We start from the raw sequence: 21,414 nt of genomic DNA on the forward strand, positions 1-21,414 counted from the left end.
CACACACACACACACGCATACACACACACACACATACACACACACACACACACACACACACACACACACACTGTCACACACACACACACACCTACACACACACACACACACACACACATACACACACACACACACACGCATAGGAACATAACGTTTTCAATCAGGCTACTGCAGACTTTGATCATCCATAAATTATTCCGTATCAATGTCTGTATGTATAGTAGAAATATCAAAACATTGTATTCATTTCCAATTTACCATTCCAAAGTAACTATATTGTACTGTCCTATTGATTCTTGGTACCATTAACAATATATCTATTACTATACGTGTGCACATGATTGATCAGTCTATATGTATACACGAAATCAAGTGAAATCTCAATGGTATTTTTAATAAAGTATACTCTGTTGGTTAATATTACAACAGAACCACATGACGCATGATTCACAGAGTAGGTACTCATGGTATTTATACTATTTTGCTTGTGGTATTTTCTACTGCATTTTCACTCATAGTCTGAAAGGTTCTGCTATAGTCTAGTTCCTGATGACTGTATTCCAATTTTACACTACGCTATCTTCATACATTATGTCTAGACAATCCAGGCTTTAAATGTGGCAAAGCACAAATAGCACATGTCAGTAGTAATTAATCAATCACAAATTGACAGGCTGTCGTCATCGCTCATTAATATTCATTGGTACAGCTGGACTGATATCACATGCAAATGTCCAACCCAACTCCACCTATGGTCTAATTAAACTAAAATGAACACTGTAGGGGGGAGCACAGAATTCTGTGCGAGAGTAACGACATTAACTAGACATAATGTGTGAAGATAACGTAGTGTAAAATTGGAATACGGTTGTCAGGAACTAGACTAGTAATGTATGAAGATAACGTAGTGTAAAATTGGAATACGGTTGTCAGGAACTAGACTAGTACTGTATGAAGATAATGTAGTGTAAAATTGGAATACGGTGTCAGGAACTAAACTAGTACTGTATGAAGATAACGTAGTGTAAAATTGGAATATGTCGTCAGGAACGAGACGTAATGTGTGAAGATAACGTAGTGTAAAATCAGAAAACGGTTGTCAGGAACTACTAGTTCAGCCATTGCATTGGTCTACTTATGAAACTACTCTCTACACATTATTTACATATAGGTGCAGAAGGAAAGCCTTTCACGCTATCACTCACTATGCTCTCAAGAAAGCGTGGCTGCAGAGAACATTAAACTATGTTGCAACCCCAGTACACAACACTTGTAACCCAAGTACACCACACTGAAACTCATATATCATAGGATTCTGTCATATCTTTTACTACATTACACACACCGACTGGAAATAAGCTCATATCAACATCTGATTTAATCTTATAATACTATATAGAAAACAGAACATAGTATTATCTGGCAACAGATTGCAACAGGAATACTTTGTGTGGATTAAAAAACAAGGTGACCGGATTTACAATTGGTAACATATGTGTATAATTGCATTGAGTAAATACTTCAGCTAAATTATTTGTATGTATCTGTCAGCCAATGTTTGGTTTAAATAATATATTTTTTATTTATCTATTTCTTTATATTTATTTATCATTAATATGATAAGCTACTATTGTGACATCAGTAACGAAGTAGTACTTCTTCACCTCTTTATTTTGACACTGTGAAAACAGACTTCTCATTTACACATAGTCAGATATTTTACACTATTTGACAAATAACAAATGTCCTGTATTTATACCATGCACAAGCCAAGTTATTGTCTTTGAACAGAGAATGGATTATATACCCTGGTAGTTCTACATCACAACAAACTGTGTTTACATCACTGGTTCTGTGGTTCTACATCACAACAACCTGTGTCTACATCACTGGTTCTGTGGTTCTACATCACAACAACCTGTGTCTACATCACTGGTTCTGTGGTTCTACATCACAACAACCTGTGTCTACATCATTGGTTCTGTGGTGCTCGAAGTATGAGTTAAAATGTTCAAAATTGCCATTATTTTTGCCGATTGTTCATGAATTGTACTTGACGAGGTATAACTATATTACTCCCCACTATATATATTCATTCAGCTGGAAGATACTCATGACTTAAGGGTTTGTCACTACCCGTCTATAGTGACAAGGCCCCTTAGGTGACTTGTATTTTCCTTGGCTGAATGAAGACAAATATTAGGAATAATATCTAAATGTATCAAACCCTTTCGTATAAATTAATCCATCAATTGAATGATACAATCAATCAATTAATCAATTCATAAAATTCTAATTTCTAATAATACAACAAGACGTTTACAGGTGCTGCACATTTAGAAGGTTCTGGTGAATAGATGGGTTTTGAAATTCTTTCTACACGTGTTAGCAGTAGGTTTTTGCCAGTTTGAATGGTAGGTTTTTTTTCCATAGATAGGGGCTCTTGTTATCAAGAGTCTATGGTCAATAACTGGAAAACCTAACCCTATTGACTTTAATGTTGTAGTAGTCCTTGATACCATACTGGTTATAGTCCCTGAGACCATAGGGGGTTGTAGTAGTCCCTGAGACCATAGGGGGTTGTGGTAGTGCCTAAGACAATAGGGGGTTGCAGTAGTCCTTGATACCATAGGGGGTTGTGGTAGTGCCTAAGACCATAGGGGTTGTAGTAGTCCCTGAGACCATAGGTGGTTGTGGTAGTCCCTGAGACCATAGAGGGCTCACATTTGGACTTACAGCTAGGACCAGTCTACGAGACAATAGGGGGGTTCATATTTGGGGGGTTCATATTTGGACTTACAGCTAGGACCAGTCTGTGGCCAAGCTCAAGCAAACAGGAAATACACCTATGGTATACAAACATGTAATCTTGTCTACAATACAAACTATTTATAGTTTTAATCTTAAAAGTAAATTGACATTACAGTGATACCAATCAAAATGTAATTAGTGATATCCTTGTCTAAATCCAATGTTATAAATTGTTTATATCACCTTGAATGAACCATGTCATCAGAGACATTAACAGGTGTACTTGTCCCTCATTTTTGTAACATTTAGTAAAGATAGCTAGACTGGTAGTCTAAACGGTCCAGTCATTGGTTAGTCTTACTGCTAGACGTTCAGGCTTTCTTTCGATACTATAAGTTCACAGTGAGGGCTTCCATCCTCGATAGCGATGTTCGGTCAAGTGTCGTATTGTATCGATAGAACATCCGAGGTCTAGCAGATAGACTGGTCATTGGTCCACTTACATAACCATTCACTACCCCACAGTCAGAGAACATTACATGTATATAAGTGGAAGGAACACCTGGATCTTTCAGGCTACTACAATATAGATTTCCCCTGTATTTTTTCCCCTGAGGATACTTCTACAATGTATGCACTTTGGTCTTTATACATGTTTGTCACTACACAGTATTTTTGATAAGCCTAGGACATATGAAAGTCGGTAAAAGCTACTGGGGTTCTTTGGTAATATTATAAGGGTTTGGTCCCTACCAAGTTATTAAGGTAGTAAGTAGGTAAAAGTTACTGGGGTTCCCCAGTCATTTTACAAGGTTTATATACCAGTGTTAAATGTTTTGTTAAGGGTGGTAAGTTGGTGAAATCTACCTGAGTACCCCAGTCATTTTACCAGGGTTCCCTACCAGTGTTTTTGTTAAGGGTGGTAAGTAGGTAAAATCTACCTGAGTACCCCAGTCATTTTACCATTTTGCCCTACCAGTGTTTTTGTTAAGGGTGGTAAGTAGGTAAAATCTACCCAAGTTTCCCCAGTCATTTTACCAGGGTGCCCTACCAGTGTTTTTGTTAAGGGTGGTAAGTAGGTAAAATCTACCTGAGTACCCCAGTCATTTTACCAGGGTGCCCTACCAGTGTTTTTGTTAAGGGTGGTAAGTAGGTAAAATCTACCTGAGTACCCCAGTCATTTTACCATTTTGCCCTACCAGTGTTTTTGTTAAGGGTGGTAAGTAGGTAAAATCTACCTGAGTACCCCAGTCATTTTACCAGGGTGCCCTACCAGTGTTTTTGTTAAGGGTGGTAAGTAGGTAAAATCTACCTGAGTACCCCAGTCATTTTACCAGGGTTCCCTACCAGTGTTTTTGTTAAGGGTGGTAAGTAGGTAAAATCTACCTGAGTTCCCCAGTCATTTTACCATTTTGCCCTACCAGTGTTTTCATTAAGGGTGGTAAGCAGGTAAAATCTACCTGAGTACCCCAGTCATTTTACCAGGGTTCCCTACCAGTGTTTTTGTTAAGGGTGGTAAGTAGGTAAAATCTACCTGAGTACCCCAGTCATTTTACCAGGGTTCCCTACCAGTGTTTTTGTTAAGGGTGGTAAGTAGGTAAAATCTACCTGAGTACCCCAGTCATTTTGCCAGGGTTCCCTACCAGTGTTTTTGTTAAGGGTTGAAAGTAAGTACAAAATCTACCCAAGTTTCCCCAGTCATTTTACCATTTTGCCCTACGGTACCAGTGTTTTTGTTAGGGTGTTAGGTAGGTAAAATCTACTGTACTAGGGTTCCTCAATCATTTTATTAGGGTTTCCAAACAAAGCTATGTAGTCTTAGAGATTTGTGTAGGAAACTACTGACCACCTTTACTATTGTTCCTCCTTTCTGTTACCATAACAAAAAACACTGTTTCATGTAAACAGTTGCAAACTTGTATGTAAACACTTGTGACTCAGGTATGACCTGATAACATACATGTGTACATAATATATCTGTACACTTTACTTGTTTGTCAATGAATTAGTAATCTATGGGATGCCAAGAGTCCAGACCAATACGCATGTACTAGACAACCATACAGCATAATATACGTCATACATTTTCTTGTACATGGCAAGTACAACATTAAAGTATGTTAGTCTAAGAATATAACAATATTATTCTATCATTTACAAAGGTTACAACATACATTGCAGTTCAAATTTCTTTAGCATTGAGCGTTCGATCTGTATTGGTAGATGATCCTCATCAGAATGACAAATTCCATAGTTACATTGCATAACCTAAATGTAAATCATTTGATATATACCAAGCTGATGAACATTTTTGATCAATATTATTCCAATTACAACAACTGGGACTTGGAATGTCTTGTATGTTATGCACATTTTTGGCAGTAATTCAACCTGATGTCTACAACATAGTTATACACATATTGTGTGTTAGCCTTGTCCTTTAACTCACTGAGATATACGTTTAGCTGTATGGTTGACACCAACAGTATGAAAGGATATAAACCTTGACACATGAAAGTACACTTATATATACCTGTACCTGCACTAAATCTAAACAGATCACATTTGACAAAGTTAATAAGTTATATATATACCTACACTAAATCTAAACAACTCACATTTGACAACATTAACAAGTTTTATGAATATCATTGTAGTGGACATTGAATGTAGTAACATGTCACCTCACATGTCCATGTTCACACTAGAGGGGTCATCAAACTCTTGATCACCTATCTCCATCAAGTCCATGACTAATCCATGTTGTAATAATCTTTATACCCCAAATATGGGTTATTCATTCTTGCAAGCCAGAGCAACGAAATATGTACCTCTTGGTGGTGCATCACGGACAGTGCCGTAAAAGAGTCTGTGGTTTACAACCATGGGGTTTTGTGGACCAAGGTTGTACAGCAAGATCTACAAAACCAGCCGTGAAGGTTTTATCATATACCCTATTGTACAAATGAAGTGCCATAAAAGCATCATTTGATCCATATATAATCACAAAAATTGACAGTGTAATATTATTTTATACCTAAACATAAACTGATAGAGAAAGAAATCAAAGCCTGATCACTGAGTGAATACGATATCAATGAGCAAACCACTTGCCATATTTGGGCAATGTGTGCTGGGGTATGTGTGATATGGAATATTATTGAATGGGTTGGATGAGCATGCTCTCCAGTGAATTACAGTGGAAGCGATACCGGGTATATGATGAGTATCACATTGCTACATGTATCTCTAGAATATTTCACAAAAGGTTACCATAGATCACAGACATGGACCGCATTCTGTAGGTGTCAGTTGGTGACGAGAAAAAAGACTATCCTGTCAGCATGTGATGGATTACTACTGACACACACTGTTATCCTTAAGTATTCCTCAAAGACATCCTATAGGAATTCTTAAGTATTCCTACAAGACATCCTATAGGAATTCTTAAGTATTCCTACAAGACATCCTATAGGAATTATTAAGTATTCCTACAAGACATCTTATAGGAATCCTAAAGTATTCTTAAAGAATCCTATAAATCAAATAATTTACATCATATATTGGTTTTGAGTTCTGCCAACGACAAGTGATGCTAAAATTAGCAAAAATTATTTCTATAAATGTGTAATCTCAGCTTAAGGATTACCACTTAAAATGTACATGTAATTAAAATAAATAAATAAATAAATAAATAAATAAATAAATACACAAATAAATAAATAAATAAATTCAATTTATATTGATTCAATCAATAACTGTATATTTTAATTTACTGCCACTATCGAAATTTCATAATTTTTACTATGACGTAATAAAACTCTGTGAATGCCTAAGTTATTATGCAAATGATAGTTTAATAAAATACTGAAAGAATTACTAGTTTACTAACACAGCTGTGACATAGCTTATAAGCTTAGATCTGTATTACTTTCATTCCTTTCAATAGACATGAATTAATATGGTCACATCTGATCGTTTTTTCTCCTGGGTCATCATTGTTTTATACAAAGAATCATTTCATCCTATAGTCTGCAAGACCCAGCTCTTGTCCAGCTATTGGTCCATTTATGTAATCACTATCTACCTCACAGACAGCACATTATTATAAGTGGAAGCAACACCCTGGATCTTTCAAGCACTGTCATATAGTATATGTGATGTTCCAGTCTTGTTCAGCCCTATCAGTCTTCTTTTCTTAAATTTTTGCTAAGATTTATTTTCTCTTAGTTCGATACAAACAAAATCAGAAAAATAAATAGTGACTAAAATGCCTTCTTGTATATGAACACAATGTACCAGTCTGGTAATTAGTAAAAATAAGTAGTGACTCAATTACCTTCTTGTACATTAACACAATGTACCAGTCTGGTAATTAGTAAAAATTTGTCTTTGAGAACTAGCTGAAGACTGTAACATGGCAAAACTTTCTAGTTTACAGTATCAATTAAAACAGATAAACTTTGGACATTGTTATAGATCTGAGTTGATTATATTGGTGGACTGACTTAGGCCAAAAAAATATATATATCTGGTTCTGGTCAGGGTAAACTTTCTAAAGTGGTGCGACGACACAAATTTTTTTCCTAATTTTTTTTTCTTCGAAGCAGTTTAGGCTTTGTATTGCAGTCTTGGCATGTAGGGTAGATTTCAGCTGCTTGTTCTCCTGATATCAGGAATAAAAAAGGAACGGGAAAGCAAAAATTATCAAAAAAAAAAGGATCAATGCAAGGGTATTCAGGGCATGCACGCGCTGACCAGAACCAGATATATATATTTTTTGGCCTTATAGATAAAAATATGCACAGGATAATACTGGGAAACCATTGTCTGTAGTACAAGCAATAAAACTATTTTATTTGACGCAAGAGTTGACAAATATTGAACTGGAAAGACACAGATACGACTATTATACCTTTTGAAGTTCCTCAGACTTTTTGTAGAGATTGCTAGAAACATAACGGTGAAAATGATGTGAAAAAAAGTATGGGGAAATATGAATTTATTTGTCAGGATTATCTAAAAAATAATGCTGACATAAATGAAAAAAATTAAATAAATAAAAAAATATCCCTGATATTTTACATTCTCTGGCAGCTGGGGTAATATTTATCAAAGTTCCTCATGCCTTTTGTCAGAATTCCTGGAAAAATAACAGAATACTTAATTATTTTGAAATAAACTGAGAATTACGAATTTAAATGTTTAATCCCAGGCTGATATTTTTGTATACCCTGGGGTTCAAAAACTACACAACCAAAATCTAAAACAATTCTGGACATTACATGTATAAAGATCTATTACTATAGTTCTTCCTAATGTTTATATTAATCACACAAAAAAGAGGAAAAATTCAGATATTCTTTTATGCTTCATGCAAAATACATGTCATACCAGTAATTATACCCCAAAAAATTATCATGTTTCATTTTGTTTTCATTATATTTATAACTGGTGTCAAAGGTCTAACTTTTTTTAAACATTTGACAATTAATCATTACTTTTACATTGATTATTTATCATTATGGTAGTTCTAAATCTGGAAACATAAGTATGCTGGTACACACTTGTACACCTTGTATGAAAAAGACATGATATGTTACACAATGACAGTATGTGTTGGATTTCAAAGACACTGTTAACCTGAAATTTTCACTAGAGAGTTATTTTCACTCATTACGCAGGAAAACAAATATGTATAATAAGTAGTAACTATAGTAACATAAGTATGCTTCTTGTATATAACTACCAGTCTGGTAATTAGTAAAAATTAGTCTTTGAGAACTAGCTGAAAACTGTAAAATCTCAAAAAATTTCTAGGAGTGAAAATATCTATTTTACAGTAACAGTAACACCCTAACTTGTCATAAACTATCTAATTTATCATTATCAAGAGATGTATTTAGTGGGTGGAAGTCTGTGTGTGTGTGTGTGTGTGTGTGTGTGTCTGTCTGTCTGTCTGTGTGTCTGTCTGTCTGTGTCATCGTTTTTTCCATAACGGCTTGCTCAATTCAAACAAAATTTTGAAGACGTATTTCATAGGGTAATGGCAAGACTTGTTTAGGTTTTGGTAAAAATCCTGTGAATATTAATGAGCAATTTACATAATTAATGATTTTCGGTAATTAGGCTATATCTCAAGAATTCACGCTTCAAATTAATTATAACTTGGTACACACATTTGCGATACCAAAGCACACCTGTCCTGAAAATATTACTAATGTAGCTTTTAGTTTTAATAAGATATTGGCATATTTTCGGTACATTGTACACACGATCGCCATGGACATTAAAGGATGCCCTCAACAGTCATTGCTATTACATATGTTCTGTTGTATTCCAACAATTGTCTGTAGGAACGACAATCTCAAAACTTTGCCCTTACGGAAGGCATTCAGTTTAAATCTGGTATGTTTATCAAATCATCTTTTCATTACCATGTAACTAACATTGTACATTTGTATGTAATAACAAATGAAGACTGGGTGGTATCAACAAAAATTCAATTCCAAAGGTTTCCAAAAGTTCTGACTAACTATTGCCCTGTTAACAGAGCATCGTCAGGTCTGTAAATGAGAGAGAACAACAGCAAAGGGATCACAGAATGCAAAAAGCTCTAGTATAGAGGCTATCCACGGCATAGAAAGAGATCTTTGAAACCACAACCACAGGGAAAAGGACAAGTAATCAATTTTGTTCTCCCAATTTTCCGGATTTCTAATATTATTTTCTCTACATTTCAAATAAAGTTTTAAATATTGTTTCCTCTCACCCCCCCCCCCACTATTTGCTACTGTTACCACTGTCTTATCAGAGTTTTCCAACTCTGTATTAATTAGTAGACTGCTAATCCTAGAACAAACTCACATTCTAATTGCCCAATTAACACAATGCACAGTAAGTGTAAACATTTAGTGATCCGAATAATGGCAGTACACACATGTCCTTTTCCCTGTGCCACAACTAGTCTCTACACTAGCGACTAAAGACTCTGTCAAGACTTGGAGTAATTATATTGTATACTGACATAATTACTCCAAGGTCTAGACTAGAAAAGCTGTGAGTACAAAAGAAAGGTGTTAAAAGAGGTAGAGGTGTGAAAAAGGGAAATTAACAGCTGTTAGGTGTTTCATTATTCAGGTCTTCAGAGTTCAAAGGTCACCATTGTCATCATATAATTAAAATTTATTAAGATCTGACTGGCAACATGCTTGCTAATCATCAAATACTTTGTCTGACTGTACTGCAATCATCTTAGAAAATCCAATCCATCCACATCTCTCTCTCACTCTAAGTTGTTACTATATATTTAAAATATATACATATATAGACAGATTGATTCAAGTGCATATATAAGTACATATATATATATATATATATAAATAATAATAATAATAATAATAATTACACACACACACACACACACACACACACACACAGGGAAAGTAAACAACTGAATTGGATTAATAAACTTGACACAGCATGTTGGAAGTACACATTTATGGAAAAGGGCAGGGTGCCCAAACAAGATCACAGCCAATATGAGTTGAGAAAATTCCTGGGAAACTTCCCATAACATCCTTGTGATCACATCTACTGGTATTGCATATCCATGGTATGCATGTAACATAACGGGTGAAAATCAACTTTGCATGACAACAGCCAGTCAGCATGCTCTGAACATGTACAGTCGTACCATGGATGATTACTTTTGTAGGTCTTCCCCTCGGTCTTTAAAATATTACGTAACTAATCAAGTAATCTATTTATATACTAGTATCTAGTCCCCAGAGGCGGAAGCCCCGACAACGTGACAATAATAATTGTCTGTGATTTACAAGAATGAAGTACACACTCGAGTCGTATGACATCATCGGTGAGAAACCGCAATGGACTCTCTCTCCGATCATCTAAAGGATTATGCGACAGTGATGATTTGTACCAGGACAGTACGACAAATCAACAACAGTCTTAAACTTTTAGTAATAATAATACATACGAAATAAGGAATGTTTTGCAGTAACGTTTCCTTGCACACACTGTAAACGTTAACTTTCATACAGTTGTAACGTAACGTGTATGGAAATGTGAAGTCGTGCTAAAACTGTGAAGTAAACAAACTAACGCAACCAGGGCCAGTGTCAATAATAGTATGGTGTGTTCAATCGTTGAGATCGCTAGTTAGAGTTGTAGGCCGACGACACTTCATATCATTACAAACGTTTTCACTGCACCGCCACGTATGTGCAAAAACACAGTCCCAGTTGCAGTCACAACGCGATCGCGATGTACGTACACGGTACACCAAACGTATAATTTGAATGGAACTTACCTTCATAAACATGCTTTACACCGTGTATAGTCACAAGCACAACGGCTAATACAAAAGCTACGTATTTTGCTGTTGTTACGTTAATATAAGTCAAAATAAAATCGTTTGGATGCGAAGTTATCGCCATTTGTACAGCCACAGTTTTCGATAATTGTAAGCTAAAGTGTATTGGAAGTATGATTCAGTCACCCTAAGTTAGCGGTTAAACACACTCTCGCGTGATCTCGCTGTAACCTACATTTGACGGGATCAGGAAGGGGTCAGCTATTTATGTAGTGAAACATCATGGGAACGCATTTCAATAGTAAACATTGACATTTTGTGCGTTAACGTGAGAATAAGGTAGGTTTTTGGAACGATTTAGTATTTACACTATATACTGTTTCCCTTATTTTGTGAGATCGGTTGATTAAGAAAGTAGGAGAAAGTGAAAGTTATTTTGTTTGAAAACAAAGAAAGTGAACGCCTGCATTGAATATAGTGTGTTACTGTGAGAGTTAGTGCCATGGTGGTTGGAGGGCGTTGTCGTAAATCATGTGAAATTCACAAACGTCACAAATACATGTAACATGTGTTGGAGATGCCACTAATTAGTTCAGTTTAAGCAATGGGTTTATTTTTTCTACCGATTTGCAATATTTTTGACGTTACCACATTTACCAGCCATCGTTGTACTCACATATCTTCATTCTAAAGTGCGACTACAATTTTATATAACAAAGTTTGCACCTGTCTAAGACTCTTAGCTAGAAATGTTTTGAATTAATTCCTGTCAGCTGGATATAAAAATTATTCAACTTATTATAATTACTATTATGTAACATTTTGTAATGGTGGAAAAGTGAAAGAGGCCTCACAAGGTGTATATATATAGTGGCACTGTCACTATATCACAGGAATTGTGATCTAGTGTGAATAATAATCTAATCACCTGTCCAGTTCTTATCAAGATGGGTCTTGAAACTAAAATCAAGGATAGATTGTAGGATATTGAACTTTGCATTGGTATATATTGTTTAGATGACAATACATGAAAAGTGATAATTTTGTCAAAATCAAATTTTTGTGTATTTGAGAAAAGGAAAGACTCAAGCAAATGATAATTTAAATAATTTAAGGTAATTACAGGTTCAAAGTTCATTAGTACTATGACTGTAGTATCAGTTTCGACTGCTGTACATGTATGTTTCTGTGAACCACATAGCAGATTATATAGACTCTTCACCAACATCAGCTCAATGACTAGTATGCATGTGCATCCTATATACTATGCGATGTTTTTTTGGTGGCAAGGATGCATTGCGGCACAATGACTACACATGTGCATTGTATATACTATGCACATTGTCCATGTGGAGGGCGCTATCTACAATATCATCATGAGGCAGTCGGTCACAAATGAATCTACCCTGTGCGAGCTTATGGGCTTTTGCCTAGTTATGAATGATATTACAACTGCCAACATCAGACTGTGGACGAACAGCTAGAAGCTGTTACAAACAGGGAAAGTAAACAAATGAATTGAATTAATAAGGCTTGGCTCAGCATGTTGGAACAGCGGAGATTTGTATTACACACGATGGTTTGAAAAGAACAGTTCTAAAAATTTATGGCCTCTTTATGTAATGCCAGGGGAACTAGAAATTTGTTTGTGAACATGAACTTTTCTGTAAAATGGCCATAAAACTGTTCTTATCAAATAACGGAATGTAATACAAGTCTCTGTACTTCCAACATGCTGTGTCAAGTGCTATTATTATATTAATCCAATTCAGTTGTTTACTTTCCATGTTTGTGACAGTTTCATCCACAATCCATGGTCTGATGTCAGCAGTTGTAATCATAATCCAGAGTGGGTATTTAAAACAATGTAGAATCCAGAATTGGTGTCTATGTATGTACTTAGCTACATATTATAAGATTTCTTAAATCACAGCATACAAGTAGAATTTCAATCCTTATATGGATCTATATATTTCAACACATAAATTACATATTTATGCAATAATTATGAAATTAAAATATCAGGGTCACAGTATACGCTTAATTATCGTTGCGTTGCAATCTGTGAAAATGTCACCAAAAATACAATATTATGAGGTAACTGAGGCTTTATCTTTGGTTTGTCAGTTCTCTTATTAAGTGCTGTCACTATGAATACAGCATTAATTATAATAGTGTGTACTGGTGTCAATTATTAATTTCTTTATTCTTCAGCAAGCTATGGAATATTGATGGAGGTGTGGTTGCTATGTTACGGTTTACCCACAATGCAATGCAATGCAACAAAATGGCATCCACAGATATCGCAATAAATTTTTTTCTCACTGAATCTCAGTTGAATTTAAGTGTCATTATTGGAATGTAATATACGTTATTCTTATTTATAGTGTTAATTTTTGTCATGTCTTCCCGTTCAAGTGTACTTTTATTCTGTGCATGTTGTGGTGTTTGGTTTGTAAAATTTTATTGTCGGAGTCTGTTAATGGGACTCGGCCTGTAGGTCATCCTTGGAAGTCAATCAATCAATCAATCAATCAATCAATCAATCAATCAATCAATCAATCAATCAATCAAACTTAGTATTCTAGTTTTACATGTGATCAGATGAATAGCTTTGACCATGAATATAACTTTAGCTTATTTTTAGTCATTGAGAACCCCTCCTTAAAGTGGCCATATGGATGAGAATTTGGTATTTATTTTGGATTTTTATTTGATAAAACAGCTTCACTATGTTTTTCTACTTGAAAAAATAATGTGAAATAACATATACCAAGTCTATGTTCATAACTCAATACATTGAAAAAAGATGCAAAAAGTGTAAAAAGTTTGTTATTGTACGTACCATAACAAACATTTTACACATTGTTTACTGTTTAGCAGTTTATTGAGTTATGAACATGGACTTGGTATATGTTATTTCACATTATTTTTTCAAGTAGAAAAACATAGTGAAGCTGTTTTATCAAAAAAAATCCACAATAAATACCAAATTCTCATCCATATGGCCACTTTAAAATAAATCAGGTGATGTTCATGCTGTACAAGATAGGACACAGTATCAATACAGAAAAACCTGATAAATGCCAATTCTTAGTAACAAAATCAATTAATTTATGACTAAATCTACCAACAATTTATTTTTTTTCAGAAGGAAAGGATAAAGAATGGCAGAGAAATCGTGTGCAGTTTGTGTAGGGGTCATTGTTAGCGTTGTTGTTGGTATTTTTGTTATCCTCATTGCTGTCAGCTTTTCTGGTGTTGAATTCTATGAGGTAAGTATGACATAGCTCAGTGCTGGTGGTGGTGGTGGTGGTGGTGGTGGTGGTGGTGGTGGTGGTGGTGGTGGTGGTGGTTAGTGTGAGAAAAAAATGCATATTGAATTTTGAGTGTGAAATTGACTTGACTTTGTACAACCCATAACACCAAAGTAAAGTGTTTTCTGTATGTACCACAATTGTTTATAGCATCTATATCAAGTACAACCCATAACACCAAAGTACAGTGTTTTCTGTATATACCACAATTGTTTATAGCATCCATATCAAGTACAACCCATAACACCAAAGTAAAGTGTTCCTGTATGTACCACAATTGTTTATAACATCTATATCAAGTGCAACCCATAACACCAAAGTACAGTGTTTTCTGTATGTACCACAATCGTTTATAGCATCCATATCAAGTACAACCCATAACACCAAAGTAAAGCATTTTCTGTATGTACCACAATCATTTATAGCATCCATATTAAGTACTACCCATAACACCAAAGTAAAGTGTTTCTGTATATACTACAATAGTTTATAGCATAAATTGATTAATAATTCATACTTATACTTACTTACAATATTTCACATCATCAAATTGAGTTGATGTTTTATACGTATCTTTTATTCTATACCTTACTAGTATGGTTTCCCAAGAAGGAAGTCCACCGGCACTGTATCCACAGACAGTGTGTACAGTGGAGGCAAGTACATGATAGGACCTGATAAGGAATTCAAGACATTCCCTGCTGATGCACACATTGAAGACGTGTATGTGTCAATTTTTACAGAGGATAAACTTGAGGTAAACCAACTATGTGAATTTTGTCAGAGTGGTATATACTGTAATGGAATATGTACATGTAGATATTACTATTTAGCTGTATAACCCTAGAGCTGGGAGTTAGTTTCACATGTTGATGTATGTACATGTATGTATGTATGTGTGTGTATGTATGTATGTATGTGTGTGTGTGTGTGTGTGTGTGTGTGTGTGTGTGTGTGTGCGTGTGCGTGCGTATGTATGTGTGTGTGTGCGTGCTTGCGTATGTGTGTGTGTATGTATGTATGTGTGTATGTGTGTGTGTGTATGTATGTATGTATGTATGTATGTATGTATGTATGTAACTATGTATGTATGTATGTATGTATGTATGTATGTATGTATGTATGTATGTATGTATGTATGTATGTATGTATGTATGTATGTATGTATGTATGTACGTATGTATGTATGTATGTATGTATGTATGTATGACAGGTAGATTGGCAAACAGACAGAATAGAAGAGGAAGAGGAGAAAAAGATTGGAGAAGAGAGGGTGGGTGGGAGAGAGTATAAAAAGAGCAAGAGAGAATTTGTTACTATCAGATCTTTACAATTACAAATCATTGAATAGATTTTAATGATAGAATCTTTCAATACATGATGTTATAATATAACTACTCCTGAATTTATCACTATGGTAACAGTAAATGGCATAGTAGTAATAAGTTCCATATAGAGAGAATCATGGACAATGGAACAGAGACAGGGACATGATATTCAAGTTTAGTGTACTTCCCTACCTTTGTCAAATGGAAGCAATTGTGTTCAGTAATCAATGCATCAAATGTTGTAATAAGATTTACTAACTTTCCATGTCATTTTTTTTCACTATGTAGGTGGATATTGTGTGTAGCTTTCAGTATTTCCTAAGACCAGATGATTTGAAGTTACTACATGATACTCATGACATCTATTATGCACCTGTGTTACGTACTAGTGCCATTGATGCACTTAAAGGAGAGGCACCTAATTTCAGTACTGACGAATACATTAGTAACAGAGATGCCATAGAGTTAGCATTGACTGAGGCTATCGCTTTGAGACTTGGAGGAAAATGTTGTAAAAAGAACTGTGCTGATTCAGTAGAAGGTTAGATTTTATACCTCTTACTTTTGTTGTATCAAGGTCTTTGTGGAAAAGTTTTGCAGAACTGTGTAGTTTTGGCACATGCGTGGTCCAACCACCAGAAAAATACTATGTACATGGCTATGTGGCATATAAAGAGTTCAGCCTATCAGGTACCCATTTATACCATCCAACACAGACACAGTATGACCAGTCACTTGCACTCAACTACCCAGTGAGTGTTTAGTTACTGTTTACAAAGTTTACAAAGATTTCATCCAACCAGATACACATCTATACAGTTCTGAATCATCTTGGTGGTACAGACATGGTGTAGTTATATTGTATCCTCTATTAAATAGAGTACATGCAATTCTTATTACCATTAGCTTCATCAGTCATATCCCATGTAATCCTATCAGGTACCCATTTACTTTAGTCAGTTCTGGCTGAGATATCAGTGATACTCCCTCAACTCCATGGGGCTAGGAGGAGAGGGGGGCATACATCAACTCCATGGGGCTAGGAGGAGAGGGGGCATACATCAACTCCATGGGGTTAGGAGGAGAGGGGGGCATACATCAACTCCATGAGGCTAGGAGGAGAGGGGGGCATACATCAACTCCATGAGGCTAGGAAGAGAGGGGGGCATACATCAACTCCATGGGGTTAGGAGGAGAGGGGGCATACAATGCTTGGTACCACTAAGTTTATCCATCATATAATCCCATCCTACCAGGTACCCATTTGTCAGCTTCATAACTCAATTCATATTTTATTTGACAGGGTGTGTGCGAAATTGTAGACCTTTCAACGACTGTACTGATGAAGATTTAGGGTATTCTGCTGATTTGAAGTACTTTCAACTCAGAAAAGTGACAATAGCACAGGAAGTGATTTCAAACAACTTACTAGCTCTAACTCAGTTAGAAGATGCAATACAAGAACAATTCATACAGGAGGCACAGGTAGTCAGAAAAGAGACGGAGAGACAGGTAAATACAACAAAATTACTATTAGCTTGAACCATGGAAGTATAACCCACAGGAAGAACAACTGAGTTAATCCCTTTAAAAATCCTTTGTTTTAGACCGAGTTAATCCCTTTATATCCATTGTGTGAAATCCCTCTGATCTTAGGTTGGATGTCGCACTGGCAGTGGGCGACGTTGGTTACCAGGGCGTGGCTTTTTCATGTGAGCGTTGCTAAGCCGTCTCTGTTACGGGCAAAGCTCACTGCATATGCGCAGAACGTTTCATTGAAAAGATAGCGTCTTCCTGAGGTAAACAGTGTTTGTTGTTACGCGATCGAGTAAGATTGACGGAAGTTACACCAATTTCTAGTTTGCACACTCGTTTTTGTGAATGTTTTTCAACTCTCGATTTCAATATGTGAACAAATCAGAACAAAAACTGTCTTTGAAGAAAATGAACCGCAGATTACATGCTTTCCAACGGTATTTTTGTCTACATGTTCCGGTTTGTTCCGGAGTGTGCAGACGCGAGTTGAAAATTTTGATTTCTTGACATCACCACGTACGCTCGTGTCCCCTTTTCTGTCATTTGCTTATATACAAATGCGCTGTGTGTTGCACAGGGAAGCATTTCCTTACTTTTTTAGGTGGTTTTGGTGTCAGTAAGACTATTATTTGACTGCTGTAATGGTTGCTAAACTTGTTGACTACAATGCGACTCTTCATTTCCTTTACTTTCTATCCACAGGCATTTGTTTCCCGAGTTATGTCTCAGAATATTTCTATCAGAATACAATAAAATGTCGATAATATCGTTAATGTTGACGTATTTAGCCAACTATATATGAAAGGGGTAAAATTACACTTGTTTCTGTGATCGCACAGGTTCACTCGCCGCGAAAGAAGACACGAGGTTTGAAAGCTAGGCAGCCGCCATTAGTACCGTACATAAACATGAACTTTCAACCGGCCGTTGTAGTGGGCAAACATTTCGATTTTACCTTCTGTCCCTTCCTAGTTCCCAAATGTAACAATCTTCCGATAAATCGCGTCGTTGTTACAATCGGAGCATGCCTACCAAAGATATCAACCGATTTCTGACGCCATGTAGCTAGGGAATTGGATCGGAGCAGAATGTTTTTCTAACTACCTATTTTGCATATTGTCCTAGCCCTTTAGGCTTTATGTAACTACAGCAGCACATGTTACGGCCGATAGCGGCTCTCCATTTACCATGTAAACATATCCAATCACTTTTTCGGAAGGTAGTTAGAAAAAAAATTATCTCCTCCAATTCCCCTTGTAATTTTATTCTGATAGAAATATTCTGAGACATAACTGGGGAAACAAATGCCTGCGTTTCTACCTCAGACTTATGTGTAACGAGTATCCACGACAACACCCGAACTACGTCATTAATATGCTAAGCTCGTTCCGGACACCCGGAAGTTGTTCACACATCGTTAGGAAAGCCAGCTTATCAAGCTTAAAGTAAGCGGTTACTGATTGCAGTGCAAACAGCGGCATCCAACATGTGCTGTTTGATCCCACCCCAGTTGTTCTTCCTGTGGGTTATACTTCCATGCTTGAACGGAACCTTTGCATGCCATATTCAGTGCAAATGGAAATGAAACAATCAACAGAATTAATGTGAGCTTGAAGAGACACTTTGCCATTACCAGTACAAATGAAATGTGACACCAACCACAAGAAGGCATGAAAATGATATGAGATTGTCAGTTTACTTTAAAACTGCAAGTAGTTGTAGAATGGCTATTGTTAAATTGGTAGACTTTATAACTAAGATGTAAGGAAATTGAATACATTGTATAATGTAAACAGTAAAGTATGTACAGTGAGATGCATGAGTACCAAGTACATTCACACTCAAACCAGCCAGGTCATATTGATTGGTTGTCAGGGGTAACGTGGTAGTAACTTAGATATTATTCCCCAGTGTTTTTCTTTGATCAGCCAAAGTATTTACCAAAGGCGTTGTTACTTCTCATCTCTTTACTCATAGTGACAAGGCCCTCTAAGTTACTCATATTTTTCCTTGGCCAAACAAAGGCAAATATCAGGAGTAATATCCAATTACATGCAATTCCAGTAGTATAGTGCTTTTATCTGAAAATATATCATTTGTAACGCTAGATTTTCACTTACAATTTTGGACTTGTTATTTTAGGTGGCGGCCATTCAGAATGAGGCTGCTGAAATCACCCAGAATGCAACAGCAGAAGCCAACCTGATTGTTGCCAAAGCTGAGGCTGAGGCAAGGGCAGTTGTAGAGGAAGCACATAACCAAGGTTTGAAAGATTTGTATTCAAAGTTAGGATTTGGAAATGATGACGGCTACAAGGCATCTTTCAACTATCTACGTACACTCAGAGATAAAGAAGATGTTCATTTGAATGTAGACTTTGATAGTCTCAGAATTAATGTCTAATTTTAGAAGACAAACTACACCTCAGAATCCAGAAATTGGAATTACTTTGAATAGGGAACTTGCAATCCCACCATGTTGAATGTTGCATCATGGGAAATGTGATAATAAATACTAATGAATTGGTATTGTAAACAATACTGTTACATTGTTTGCAACCACGAACGATCAATTCATAGTTACCCTGACCATTGTGGGAGGTTTATTTTATCAGTAGCTCCAGATTAGGTATTACAATAACCACAGATAATCCCATAGTCCTTTACATCTGAGCATGCTCAGTCTGGGTTGCAAGTTCCCTATTGAAGTATCTTAAATTACCAAAGACTTTGTCAAATGAAAATTTGATCCTTGTCATTTATCCTCGTCCTTTTGAAACTGTCTTGTTTTCCAGGAAATTGTTATTTTTCCATATCATTATAAAATACTGACAGTATTTGGCAGCTAATGTTGTAGTTTTAATATCATTTTAACCTCGTCATAATAATTATCATTTTTTTTCTTGATTTTGACTGAGAAGAGGTGGAAATTTCATTGACAAAATGTCCACAAAATTGATTTTGACTTGATTTCTGAGGTGTGCTGTATGTAAATTCCACAGTAGTTGTAACTGTTTTTTTCATCAATTTTTACAAGCTGCAAAAAAACAAGTAAACCTTTATATAAAATGATTCAGTCCTTCTAGTTAGTTCAATTACCTCGTTGTCAATGATATGGAGTATACACTGACTTGATGGCAGTGTGTAAACAATCATGAAAGAGTACATTTACTTACCGGGGTATTTGTCAACAAAGTGCAGGTTTGTGGGGTGTTGTAGAATTTTGATCACAAGGTGACCATCCATACTTCAGCATGTATAACAACTCAACAAATGAGAACTTGAAATATGAAAAAATGATAGTTCAAGTTACAGCTACTGTGGGTTGATTACTGATTGGATTTATCTATTATGTTATTGTAATGTGTGTTTACATTTTATAACCTCGTTTCTAGTATTGTACCAAAACTAACAGCATTGATCAAAAATATTCATTAGCTTGGCATAAATGATCCTCATCAGAATGGCAAATTCCATAGTAACAACTGACTATCAACATCAGATGCTATAATCCCAAAATTAACAGTGACGGGCATCGAAGTACTAACATCTACAATCAGCTGATAATACCGCCACCTAGTGGTCAGCTGTAACTACGAAATTTGTCACTCTGATGGGATTGTCGACCAAGACATATTGAAAACTCAATGCTAAAACACTTTGAACTGCTTGTGCATTATAATCTATGTGAGTCAGTTTTCAGTATTATGTCAAATTTCAGTAAGTTGACAGGTATCAAACTATCTATATGTATAGTCAGCTAATAATACCGCCACCTAGTGGTCAGCTATGGAAATGTTGAATTTCAGTAAGTTGAATCCTGTGCTTCATGAAATATATAGATTACCACAATGACAAATATGGTGAAACTGGTTTTATCTTAACAGTTGTATTCCTTTATGTTTAGTCATTTCACTTTTTTGTTCTTTTTTTTTCGTTTTCCACTATTTTGATAGTGTACCAACTTTGTGAAATAATGTCTTTCTGTGGAAACTTTTTGGTACTAAAATGCATACATTCAGTGAATGAAAATGAGAATGAATTCATCTTATAGCCAGTGTAAAATAGATAAGGAAAGTGGAAATTTGTTCAAACACAAAATGTAAAAATGGAGTCAGAATTTTACCTTCTCTTGACTAGTTTATAGT

At 35.7% G+C, this 21,414-nt stretch overlaps 2 protein-coding genes across 3 annotated transcripts in view; one reads left to right on the forward strand and one right to left on the reverse strand.

Annotated features, from left to right (window-relative positions):
- LOC144450941 (N-acetylneuraminate (7)9-O-acetyltransferase-like) overlaps positions 1-11,210 on the reverse strand; it is a 32,460-nt gene extending 21,250 nt beyond the window's left edge. The window contains exon 1 of the mRNA XM_078141701.1: positions 11,084-11,210. Coding sequence (XP_077997827.1) covers positions 11,084-11,210 — 127 coding nt within the window. The remainder of the gene's footprint in view (positions 1-11,083) is intronic.
- Positions 11,211-11,335: 125 nt separating this feature from the next.
- Positions 11,336-20,079, forward strand: LOC144450899 (uncharacterized). Of its 2 annotated transcripts, none has more exons than XM_078141649.1 (6): positions 11,336-11,425; positions 14,241-14,361; positions 14,999-15,160; positions 16,020-16,272; positions 17,035-17,243; positions 19,410-20,079. In XM_078141649.1, exons 2-6 carry the CDS (start codon positions 14,254-14,256, stop codon positions 19,668-19,670), a joined length of 993 nt encoding a protein of 330 aa, XP_077997775.1. In that variant the 5' UTR covers positions 11,336-11,425; positions 14,241-14,253; the 3' UTR covers positions 19,671-20,079. The 2 variants fall into 2 exon arrangements, with proteins under 2 accessions (XP_077997775.1, XP_077997774.1); XM_078141648.1 differs by having other exon boundaries at positions 11,349-11,425; positions 14,238-14,361.
- The last annotated feature ends 1,335 nt before the right edge of the window (positions 20,080-21,414 follow it).

The sequence above is a fragment of the Glandiceps talaboti genome, chromosome 20 (genome assembly GCF_964340395.1).
Source record: "Glandiceps talaboti chromosome 20, keGlaTala1.1, whole genome shotgun sequence".
NCBI classification, from domain to species: Eukaryota; Metazoa; Hemichordata; class Enteropneusta; family Spengelidae; genus Glandiceps; species Glandiceps talaboti.

Coding starts and splice junctions, on each gene's coding strand:
- LOC144450899 (XM_078141649.1), top strand. CDS start 14,254: ATGGCAGAGAAATCGTGTGCAGTTTGTGTAGGGGTCATTGTTAGCGTT. Junction 14,362..14,998: donor CTGGTGTTGAATTCTATGAG/GTAAGTATGACA, acceptor ATACCTTACTAG/TATGGTTTCCCAAGAAGGAA. Junction 16,273..17,034: donor CTGTGCTGATTCAGTAGAAG/GTTAGATTTTAT, acceptor TTTATTTGACAG/GGTGTGTGCGAAATTGTAGA.